Source organism: Notothenia rossii (assembly GCF_949606895.1).
Source record: "Notothenia rossii genome assembly, chromosome: 8".
Taxonomy (NCBI): domain Eukaryota; kingdom Metazoa; phylum Chordata; class Actinopteri; order Perciformes; family Nototheniidae; genus Notothenia; species Notothenia rossii.
The window spans coordinates 72,696,449-72,708,721 of NC_136906.1; the positions used below are offsets into that span (position 1 = coordinate 72,696,449).

The 12,273-nt window shown below is 39.8% G+C and overlaps 2 protein-coding genes across 2 annotated transcripts in view; one reads left to right on the plus strand and one right to left on the minus strand.

The window, feature by feature from the left end:
- Positions 1–29: 29 nt before the first annotated feature.
- On the minus strand, positions 30–5,517 carry riox1 (ribosomal oxygenase 1). Its single transcript, XM_079641888.1, has 15 exons — positions 5,341–5,517; positions 5,008–5,154; positions 4,715–4,863; positions 4,437–4,536; positions 3,711–3,824; positions 2,990–3,096; positions 2,802–2,909; positions 2,488–2,522; positions 1,985–2,163; positions 1,353–1,457; positions 1,106–1,247; positions 845–965; positions 601–700; positions 436–522; positions 30–256 (listed from the first exon to the last, which is right to left on the minus strand). Exons 1-15 carry the CDS (start codon positions 5,425–5,427, stop codon positions 197–199), a joined length of 1,641 nt encoding a protein of 546 aa, XP_079498014.1. The 5' UTR covers positions 5,428–5,517; the 3' UTR covers positions 30–196.
- Positions 5,518–6,367: 850 nt separating this feature from the next.
- Positions 6,368–12,273, plus strand: part of extl3 (exostosin-like glycosyltransferase 3) — a 32,648-nt gene continuing 26,742 nt past the window's right edge. The window contains exon 1 of the mRNA XM_079644745.1: positions 6,368–6,586. The gene's annotated coding sequence lies outside the window, so the exon portion shown is untranslated. The remainder of the gene's footprint in view (positions 6,587–12,273) is intronic.

A 12,273-nucleotide genomic window follows, 5' to 3' on the forward strand; every position in this document is an offset into this window, starting at 1 on the left:
TTGTTGCTTTGGTTAGATGACACATGAGATTCTTTCTTATAGGTTTATTTGATGCTGAACAGAGTAAATTAAAAAATGGTTTGTTTAGCTTGAACGTTCCAGTTGAACCAATGAAGAGTACATGGAACAAGAAGTGTTTTTGCAATATTTTGAACAGAGACAATCTTTTCATGCATGACTGAAGAATCCGTGGCCACTACAGAGCATCTGCAGTGTGGATAATCCCCCTGTCAAAAAGCAGCTCAGCCAAAGTGATCTGGGGGGGGGAAATGAAAAACAAAGAATCAGGAAAACTGCTTATTTAACAAAAGATTATCATTATTATTTAGAATATTGCTGTAAATCAGGATGTTTAAATAAGAACATGCACATTGACAAAAGAAAATTGATAACAGGCCCAAAATCAGCAAATAATATGCACTTAACACAACATACCCTGTCTTCAGCAGAATCACACGGGAAACTCCCTACTGTCACAAATTTGGGATATGAATGGATCAGAAACTCAATGGCGTCGGTGTGCTGAAAGAAAGGCAAAAAAAAAAATGAGGCAGTGGCCCCGGCACAAGGACACAACATGCAAAACATTTATGAACTTACCTCTACTTTAATTTCAAAACTCTTGAGCTGCTCTTTGTGGTAAACTCTGGAGTTTTCTGTTGTGTAGTAAAGATGGACAGCTTCTCCGTCACTGCATAATCTGTGAAGACAGAAAGTTACATTTTAAGATTGTCTTATTTTACATTCCTGCTCTAATGGATTACTGAATCAGGTGTTCCTGACAACACACAGTCAAAGACAGGCGTGTGAACGTGCCGTTATACTCGTCAAAATGTTCCATTACCTGGCACATCCACCACGGAGAACTCTGACTCGTGTCTTGGCAGTGATTTTTGCACCTACATCCATAACCTGCCCATGCTCCCACCTCGCAGATGCTCCCAGTACACTGGTGGCCAATTCCTCTGTGAGAGATGGTGTGAAAGGGTTAAAATAGAAGTGTTTATCTCAAGCTGTTGTGTATAGTTTAAAAATCAATAACACTTAAATGCAATAGTGCAATTTCCTTCGCAATTAAGTAAAGTGAGTTTATGGCTACATTTACCCGGTGTGAGCATGGGAGGAAGGCAGTCATGCAGGAAGGCTCTGGCTTTCTGATCCACGGCAGCATCGACCGGGGCGTAAGTCGTTAGCTTCTTCATCAGGTGCTCAACTCGTGAGAAGAACTTTGTCCTGCGGGGGTCATCCTAAACACACACGAGGAGGAGGAGGAGCGTCATTGAGAGGTAATTGGTCAAAAAGACAAGGATGGGGACTGTGATAAATAAATGAGACAATGACTGATGAATTACTTTGTCAGAGTTCTGTACTCCCATGTATGTCAGGTAATCCAGAGGTAAGCCCTGTCTGAACTCCACATCCTCCTCCATCGCTATTTCCAGTGCTGCAGGGACAACCTGAAAGAGGGCAGTTTAAAGTGGAAAGAACTTTGGTAAATGAAAAAATACATATTGTTTTTTTTAATTAAAGTGGTTAAATGCACTGTTAACCTACTGCAACGCTTGTATCCATACACCAGAAATGACTAGAACTATTTTTTATCATATTTGATTGTCAGGGTTTGTTACACCACGTGTGCTAAAACAGCTCCACTTCTTTTGCATTCCTAAACAAATATGTTGATCTAGCTGCAAACAAATTATTCATTGCTCAAATATTTCTTCTAAGAAAATATAAATGTGTCTAGATCAGCAAATGTGAAAGCTCTCACAAAAGTAGCAGTAGGTTGAATTCCATTTCCACCTCCAAGTATCAAAGGAAATGCTATTCGTAAATACTGTATACATTATACAAAGAAATACATATTTAAAAAACCAAAACTCTTAGCTAATCCTGTACTGCGTTATAAATGAACATGCCAACTGAAGCTGCCTTCTGTTCACTATGTAGGTTTGTGATTAGGGCATTGACCAGAAAGTATCACCTTGTGCAGCAGATCCCCCCAGCTGTTCTTCTGGAAAGAGGAGACGGTGATGTGGAGCGAGTGAGCATCTGGTAGGCAGTCACCCTGGTGGATGAATCCCCGGGGAAAGTAAAGAAGGTCCCCGGCCTCTAGCACCACTTCCAGGATGGGCTTCCCGATGTTTGTCTGATTGAAGTTTGCTAATGAGGAAACTCAAAGGATTAACATCTGAGAATATCATTTTTAAGATTTGTGCAACAGTAAATAATTATCCCCAAACATTGTTTCCGACCAAATTGAGCCAAATACATTTCTCTATAGATAATAATAACAACAACAGGGGTTTATATAGCCATAAACAAAGCTACAAAGGACTTTACAAGACAACAATAAATATGGCAGACAGACAATGATAAATAACAATACAACATTTAGAAAATAAGGAAAATAATAATTAATCAATCCTTAGAACAAAAAGTTAACTGAATGTTTTTGTAAATAAATGAAAATATTGTTCTACTTACTACTTGAGAGAACGGGTAAGACTTCATCTTCTGACCTACAAAAACAACCCAGAAAAAAAAACGTACATTGAGGTCATCATCCCTCAATTACTCAATCTGGTTAAGTGTGTCATGATTGTATTATGGTAAATGTAGAGCATAAAAAAAGTTCAAATTCAAATGATAAAAACTAAATGAACTAAAACTAAATAAAACTAGATGTTCAATCTCAAACCGTTACAATTATCTACCAGTTTCTGCGTTGTTAATGTAGCCAAATAAAGTGTGAAATGAACTTGCTGTTGTTCTTCCAAAGGTTCCTTGCTGTATCTCACCTGGGGCTGTACACTCTCCAATGCTTCTTCCCCTCCAGCTGAACCACAAACGCCTCAATGTCGTCGTAATGTGGAGCGAAGCCTTGTGTTCCAGGTGGCGTAAGGTAACTGGTCAAAGGGAACAAATGCATTATAGATTCTATAGAGTCCTAAATGCTTCCAGAATAATAACTTTGCCAAATACTCACACGTTGGCTCCTGCCATGCTGCCAAACTGCTCTTGGAGGGTGGAGAGCACGTTCCACACGGTGGAGGAGAAAGCCTGAGGATTCAGCAAGCGGAGGGAGCAGCCACTCTGGGAGATGGAGATATGGTACATTTCACTTTATAAGCACAAAATGACTTCTTGCTTGCAGCACAGAAAAATAAATAAAAAAAGGAATATATTGCTGAATACAAAAACATGCTTCTAACTACTTTTTAATGAAAGTGGTTCTGGAATATCTCAAAGAGAGAGGAAACTGTAACGGCCCGTCCACACAGCGGCGTGCGTTGAAAGCTTCACCATTCACTTTTCGCCGAACTGCATTGTGGGAAGCCAAGCGGAGCTTTGCTGGCGTGCCTCGCTGGAAAAGTTGAGCAATGTTCAACTTTTGAAGCCTCGGCAGAAGCGTCAGCAAAATCGAATCATATGCCAGTACAAGCTCTAACCAATCAAACCGCTGCTTGTCTGTCAGGGGCGGGAGATTCATGTGATTGGTTGTTGGTCGGGTTTCACACGCCCGCCGGCAAGCTTCAACGCACGCCGCTGTGTGGACGGGCCGCAATGATACCCATAGAGAGAAAACTGGGGCAGATAACATGCTGTCAAAGGATCCAATTATAAGCAGTTTAAAAAAGCTCAATCGCAGGGGTGCTTGGTAATAATCAGTGTATGTAAATCTGCTGCCTGCATCACTGTGGCCTTACCTCATAGAAGTCCCACACAGTGAAGGGCAGAGCTCTCCCCGGAGGATTGTGCGTCTCCCTCTTGCCATTCGTGTAGCTCGTGACATCGAGGTTCACTCCATACTGAACTTCATCCTTTAATTGAAAAATGCAGACATGTAGTCTAGTGTCACAGATTTCTTTTCACACTTGGTCGTTGCTCTTCTTTTAATGATATCAACGATATAAATATAAATATGCAAACAGGCAAAATAACATATCAGGGTATTTTGTCACTAGAAATAAAAAAAAAGAACAACAAATAAAGATACAAATTAATGAATATTTACTTCTCATTAAGTTTCTCTCTCTATATACATTTAAAAAAATTAAAAGCAAACCTCATCAAACTTCCTTTGATTATTATAAGTCCCTGCAGTTACAGATTCAAAAGATCCAATATGCTAAATAAATGTTAAACAAAGACAGGATTTAACTAAATAACCTATGTTATGCAGTCTCCTAATAAACACTATTTTTGTGTTTTCAAAAAAAGGAAATGTCCTCACATTAAGTAAAGGGAAGTACTTTTTATTATTTAATTATTATTCCTTAATACCCAGAATAATACATTGATAATAACTCTGTAGAATTATGTAGTGTGTAAAATATGTTTCTGGATGATAGCATAAGCGACAAATGTACCAACAAAGATAGGGGAATTAAGGATAAAGTAAGGATGGACGAGGTGACGTTTGAAACCCTTACCTGTCTTAATATGCGATCAAACTCGGCTGTGGAGAATAGTCCCTTGTAGTAATCTGGATTCTTTCGTTGAACAAGAATGGGTTTCTTCTCCCATGTTTCTCTTTAGAGACAGGAAAAAGATTAGCCGGTGAATGGTCCAAGAAATATGGCACTTGAATTTTTAACCAAATTCAATGCTTTCTTTAACCACAATGTTGCTTTACTGCGGCCCAGAAAATGTAACGTGTTTTTCAAAATGTATGTTAGTTAATAAACACATTGAGAATGCTCATGTGTACCTGAAGAAGGACTTGACAGGAATGGGGTTGATGAGCCACTGGAACAGCTTGCTCGCTCTCTCCTTGCTGTTGTTCACTTTTGCCAGATCGGCCAGCAGAGCATCCAGAGCCTCTCCGGCCTCACCATGTCCATTTACACACTCCTTATCCTGCAATACAGGCATAAACACAATGGAACATAACTGAACAATATGGTAAAAAAAAATACAAATACATAATACTAGTCAAACATATTTTCATGGATGACACAATAGCACCCAATAGCATCTATCTTTGTACTTTGGAGAACTTACTTCTGTAATTTCCTTAAGGCTCTCCTCTCTTTGTGCAGACTTCTTTCGCATTTTCTTCCTTTCAGGCTTCCTTTCAGGCTTTATTTGAGCTTTAAGGCTGACCTTACTGGCCCCATTCTCCTTTTTCCTTTTCTTCTTATTTGCCACCTAAAACGTAATATAACATAGCATACACACAGGTGAGATAGTTAGCAGATAACCTGGTTGAACAGCTAACTAGCTATCAGGAGGATGTGCTAGTTTCACACTGCCCCTCCTCCAGCCGCTGAGTCTATCACAGTTTATAGCAACAGGCAGAAATGTTCTCAATATCATTTGTTAAATAATATCTACCTGCAGGGGAGACTTCGTTGCAGTAGGAGGCAAATCTGGTGGCAACGTTTTGTACAATTCAAAAGCTGACATGTGTTTTTTCTCCATTTTCCGGATGATGTGTCATCACCGTGCGACTATGGAGAGTCTTCTTCTGTGGCGATTTGTGCTCCAATGAAATCTCTGCTGCCACCTAGAGGGGAACTACACGTACAGCCCCTCAGGACAGGAAGAGCATAGAGGGCTTTATGAAATAAAAGTATTTTATTTATTGAATTTTCCCAACAAGTGAAACAAATACATAACAGTCGAAAAGACAAAACGTTAAAAAAAAACCACAAGAACAATGTGGGGCATGCAGGATTTAAGTGAAACATACGAAATGTATATATTTTGTTAAAGAAAAATGGAATTTTTGCTGATGTTATTTTACATGTAGAATATAATTGGGGAGGGGTGGTCACACATGCAGAGCACACAGCACACACAGTGAAATTTGGCCTCTGCATTTAACCCATCCTAGTACCAGGAGCCTAGTACTAGGAGCAGTGGGCAGCTATTGTACAGCGCCCGGGGGGAAATAAATGTATGTAGATGTATGTTTAATCATTTTGTAAATTAAGTAATTTTATATACATTTTTATTTGAATTTATTTTTGTCCTATAATGTCCTCTTTTTAGTATGGTTTCATATTTTGTTAAGCACCCTGTAACATGTAAGACTTCATTACTAAAACACAAGAACAAATAGTCGTATGGTATTTTTCAAGAGGAAGATGGATCATTAAGCCAAAACACATATTAGGATTAAGATTTACCAATGACTGCATTTGATGATAAACAACATGAAATGTAAAAATAGAATAAGAAAATAACAATGAGCCAATAAGATAAATAACCAATGTAGTATTTTAAAAATTAAATGTTATATAATCTTCTATTTTAAATTGAGAACAAGTAAGTACCCACACTGAACACTGGGTGGAGCATTTCCCCAATATTTCCATGTTTGAACGACACGGACAACGAACGACATTTCCCACAATGCTTTGCAGCGCACTGTCGGCGCTGTTTGTCCAGCCGTCGCTCCAACAATGCAGCTTTTAATGGTGCTGTGAGCGGAGCGAGCTGAAAACGCAGCAACACCGCAGGCTTGTCCGGTGACTGTAGTCTTGCAAAATTAAACACAACGAGTTATTTAGGTTTTGACAAAGCCACCGGGCGGCCTTGACTCAGTTATTTGGACAATTTGGACTCTTCTGCTGTGGTGAGTAGCTACTGAAGCTAACGTTGTTGCGCCAGTGTAGTTCATAGCCAATGCATTTTGTTGTTACCGTTGCTGGCTAGCAGGCTAGCTAATTGGCCAGATGAGACATATGGCCCCTTGTGTCTTTCCCCTGCAAAGCCCCCTGTGCACATTTGATACCGTGTGTCTACTTCTCCTCGTTGTGTTTAAGATGCGTGATTAAAACCTGGTGCAAAGGACACATATTGGTGTTTTTCTAAAGACTTTGGGGCAGTTGGGTTGTTCTCTGTAGCCGCTGGAAGTCGTTAGGCTGTGTTGCTTTGATCTCGGCTCAGGCACACGTCAACCAAGCCGGTGTAGAGGGGCTACGTTGCGATGGAGGCTAAGTAGTCTGCAAATCACCTGCAAAAAAAAATCTTGGGCATCTATTCCTCTTTAAATTATCAAACCCACAACTCCAGAAATGTGCCGATCTTTAAGTATGACCAAAATGTCACGAGTAACTTCATCATAAAACCTTTTATTGTCGACGTGTTAATGGCAAGCACACATACTGGCTTATGCAAAACAGTGCAAATTATTAATGCCATAATGAGCTTGTGGTGGAGTCGAGATGCTTTTATACAACGATGTGTTCCTCATCCCGCTGTTGAGTGTCGTATACATTATTGCAAGAAAACTATAATGGCTGCTTCTGTTACTGTCGATTCAATTTTAAAACTACACATTTGGAAACGGAAGTACGGTTTGCTTTTTGTTCGTATTATGTTTAGGGACTTACAACTTTGAAAGTCATGTTGTACATTTGTCATTAAGCAATGTAGCATTATCTGTTCTCATTTATTCAAGATTCAAAAATGTTAATAGATGAAAAAAGCACAAGATATTGTTGCTGGCTTGACTATGTTTCGCTTTATTATACAGCATTGTTTCACTATAAAAACTAAACTCACATTGTTGTTACACTCTGTCACCTTCCCATCGATATAAGTAAGGATATACTATTAGAAACATCCAAAATCTGACTATTACAACCTTGATGAAGGTAGGATTCGCTGCAGGGCTGTATTAGCTTTAGTTAGGTGTTCCTGATTAACTGGGAACTGAATGCAGATGTTGTATGGTGTGCATTATGTTAATTAGCCAATGACTGATCAGACAGAGGAGCTTAGCACTGTCCAGAAAGTATGAGTTTAATTAGATGAGCCAGCCTCTTGTAGTTTGAGGGAAAGTATCCCCAGTAGCCAACATGAAGGCCAGGCCTAGCATGTGGGAGCAAGAACAATTAATTATTTAATAGCTGCCAATAAAGAGTTGTTGTCCCAGAGTTATTTTTCCAGTTTATCTGTGGCTGTATGCATCATCAAAGCATTCCTTTGTGCATTTTCACTTGACTGGAGAATGCTTTTATCAAATCAAATCAAACTTCAAAGTTGATGTTTTTGCAATATGTGAGTCAAATGTCGTTGTTGCATTATATGTTATCATTTCAAAGTCTTGGTGAGAAAGCAAAGCTGCTGAGCACAAACATATGCCGTGTCCTGAATCTGATGATGCAGAGCAAAAGGGGATTGCAGGGTATTCTGAAACACTAAATAATCCCCTCTGTGTAGAGAGAACTACAGATATAGAGTCAGATTTCACAACCCCTTGTTGGAGTTCATGTTCTTTCCTCAATTCAAAAACATGATTAACTCACTTTAAGTTATATAATGACCTATATGTTTCATGTTTCTCTTATGTGAGTGACCGTGTGAGTTGTTGAGGACTGGGCAGCAGTAGCTTTAGACAGAAGTGTGCAGTATATTGTAGTTTTTGTAGGTCAGCTGCCTTTGAACGCATCACAGCAGATGCTAATGTTGGCAAGAGATGGGTGTGTTTATTGGAGGCATTCTTCTCTCTGTGATTTTTATTTTCAGCACAGAGATAAAAACCGTTGTAAGTTATTTTAAGCTTTGTATACTGTGAACCAAAAACAGTAGCCTATCTGTAAACAACAGAGGCTTACACATGATTGTATGGATTTTATATTGATCATTGAGTTAAAGGTGGTAGGTAAGTTTGAGAAACCGGCTCGAGATACACTTTTTGTTATATTCCATGGAATGCTCTTAACATCCCGATAGCAATGAATATCTGAAGTGCTTTGACAACAAATCCATAAAAACATGTAATCTGTGGAAGCCGTAGTTAGGGCTGCACGATTTTGGGGAAAAATCTAATTGCGATTTTTCTGACGAATATTGCGATTCGAGTTGCGATATTTGTTTTTAAGCGACCCAACAGAAGTTTATTGTAAAATGCGGCCATATCTCCGGCTAGGAAGGTCGCATCAACGTGCTCCCGTCTCTAGCACCCCCGCAGCCCGAGCTACGAGTGAAATAACTAAACTTACATGAAACTTCCGTTGGGTTGCTTTAAAGTCAAGCTTCAGTTTAAGACTCACTCTGTAATAGAAACATGTGATGGAGCATTACTAACCTGACTCAGATTGATTCACCAAACTATCTAGGAAAGCTCCATTGGAAGCCATTTGGAAAATTGCAGGCACTTTCAAAAATACTTGGCAGGTGATTTGGTCAATCTGTCTATCACTTCTATCATGGGCCACTTGTGATTAGTTAACAATGGCTGGTACATGTGGAGCACAGCACTTCTGATTGGTGTGGATGACTGACACACAAGAAGAACAAAAACAAAAAATGTTTAAAAAAATGTTTAAAAAAATCGCAGGCTTTACGATTTGATAATCGCATCATTTAAAATCGCGATTTGGATTTAAAATCGATTAATCGTTCGGCCCTAGCCGTGGTGCTGTAAAAAGAACGACCAATAATCTGAGCCTGCCCGGCTAAAGTAACTGGATGGCCTACCTGCCTGTCAGCCTTCCATCTGTGCACAAACTTATCTCGTGCCCTCATTGGTCATGTGCGCGTTTGTGTGTTTTGGAGGAGGGGCTCTGTAAAGAAGTTGCAGATTTTTTCCGGCTGTGTATTTTCAAATTCCAGCGCACTCGAGCTGGTTTCTCCAAAATTACCTACCCCACCTTTTAATACAAAGAAACTATAAAGGAGCCAGTTGTATGACTTTAACCTCCCCCTGATCTGCTTACCTCGGGTCACAGCATGCTTTAATACGGACTGTACAGGGCGCCGTGTATCCCACTGTGGACAAGGATATTGATCTTTCTCTCATAGAGCCATGATTACTACTCTGTCTTTGAGTAATTGTTTTTCTCTTGTGGTCACATTGTAATCAACAACTGCCACCATTCAGAATAATAGCAACATCAGCATTTAATCATAAAGTGACAAGGTGCTTGCAGATGTGCGGCCCCCAATAAACACTTGGACGCCCGCCTGATGCTCCCTTTGTGCTCCCATGTGTACTGTAGTGGAATAATTACTACTCTTTAATCAATGTAGAATACTTTGGCATGAGACAGATGTTGATCATTGGAAATTGAGCTGCTAGATGGATGAAAATGAAACCTCACATTTGGAAGTTGGGGATGCTTTAAAGTCAAGCTTCAGTTTAAGATTCATCCTGTAATAGATGTACATTTGATGGAGCATTACTAACCTGACTCAGATGGTTGGTTTCACCAAACCATATAGGAAAGCTCCATTGGAAGCAATTTGGAAAGGGCTGGCACTTTCAAAAATACTTGGCAGGTGATTGGGTCAATCTGTCTACCACCTTCTATCATGGGCCACTTCTGATTGGTTAACAATGGCTTGTACATGTGGAGCACAGCACTTCTGATTGGTGTGGATGAATGACACACAAGCAGAACAAAAAATCGATTAATCGTTCAGCCCTAGTTTCAGGTAAGTGTTTATCTCTTCAGCCTGAGCTGTTTTGATTCACTCTGAACTCGCTTATAGTGCATTTACGGTCACACCAGGCAGCCGTTTCCAGCTATTAACCTCTGAAAACCCACTTTACACAATCTGCAAACAGCAGCAGTGTTTCCGCTAGGTTTACTGCTTTGGGGGGGTGCTGCCTGAGCGCGGGGGGGCATTGGGATTGGGATTTTTTAAATCTGGAGCAGAGAGAGGAGCTGTGGATTATTGTTATTGATTATGCATCAGTGTTTCTTAGGGTCAAAAACGCTAAACTCACAATTTAAAATGAAAGCGTTTAGTTTATTTAATAAAAGAGCACATGTTCAATGTGAAAATTGACAGTAGATATAGATTAGTTGCCATTTGGTGTTATATATGTATATTAAAAAAAAAAAAAATTATACAAAAAAATATATATTTATAATTATTATAATTTTTTCAAACACCTTGAATTTCAGGGGGGCGCGGGGCTCTGTTGGCGGGGCTCCGTTGGCAGGGGCGCAGCGCCCCTCCAAGATAATGTTAGGGGAAACACTGAGAAGACAGGCACAGTTAGCGACTAGCTGGGTTACTAAAGAACAAGCTATCTCCAAGCAGTTTAGTAGATCAGTTAATGCAGTCTTAAATGAAATCCCGCCATTATTAATGTTGCTAATTACACGTATTCTAAGTCTAGTGTTATTGTGAGATATAAGGCGTCTTCTGACAACGTGCCAAAATGTGTGTGCTTGACTAATACTCAAATCAAATAGTGAATTCTCATTATAATTAACCTTATTTGGTGCAGAATTTTGAATTGTCATGGCAGGAAAAGTAGAGGTGTAACTAATAACATTATTGACGCACCATTGAACTGTCCCAGCATGCACTGTCCCAGCATGCACAAGATTAACCTTTGCCCATCTTTTTACGTCATGACATGTCAAAATGTCCTCGGGGAATATCGGTTTATTGCGAGAATAGCCATTAAAACATGAGCTAAATGAGCTGAAAAGTCCTTCCATCTGTTGTCAAATGCAACCTAGTTAATACAGTGTTACATATGAACACTTCACCAGATTCCATCATAGCTCGTAAAAAGTTAAGTAGTGGTCATCTTTGTTTTTTCTCCTAGTGCAAAGAGAGTTCTGATAAATAACTCTATTGCTAAGCTCTTTTTAAATGTTGAAAATGTGGATGGTGGTGGTGGTGGTGGGGGGGGGGGGGGGATCTGTCAGCCAGGTCATGTTCTACTTGGTCAGGGACGGTCAGGAACACTTAGTCCCTTAAATCCACATTAAAAAGCACATCTCATCTTATCTCTTGATGTAGAATCAAAAGCTCATCAAAGTCCTTTAACCTGAATCCGTTGCCTTTGCATTAGTGTGCAGCATTCTGTTTCACACATATTACTTATTGTGTGTCCTTCTCTATTGCAGCCCTGATTTGTGGTCTTAGTGTGATAACATTTCACAGTCCAGTGATTGAGAGGATTGTGGCTTTGGTGTTGAACATCGAGGCCCGGGCGTTAATTGCCCTGTCCTTGTAATGAGGGTTTGGATGAATCACAGAATGGAGCCGCCGACTCTCGACTCGCGTTCTGTCAAACTGTCCCGTCTGAGAAAGAGCCGAGGTTTAACTCTACTTCAATAGCTGAGTGTTCCTGAGCCCTTTGCACATCTGCTTTAAGAGGCGGGAAAAGTTAGGGTACATTAACTCAGGACAGCTTGTTCTGTATGTTTACTGAATAACAGCAGGACCTTTTTTCCATCTTAATATTGCACTAGGCAAGAGGGAAATTAATGGCATGAATAGAAGTTCTGACTGGAACAGATGTGGCAGAAAAATGCAGATGAATAAAAGAGAGATGGCAGGACTAGT

Bases quoted from the DNA above. Each gene is read 5' to 3' on its own strand.
- riox1 (XM_079641888.1), bottom strand. From the start codon at position 5,427: ATGGAGAAAAAACACATGTCAGCTTTTGAATTGTACAAAACGTTGCCA. The intron at 4,864-5,007 runs GTAAGTTCTCCA...CCTGTATTGCAG, and splicing joins GCCTTAAGGAAATTACAGAA to GATAAGGAGTGTGTAAATGG. The intron at 701-844 runs GTAATGGAACAT...CTGTCTTCACAG, and splicing joins CTCCGTGGTGGATGTGCCAG to ATTATGCAGTGACGGAGAAG.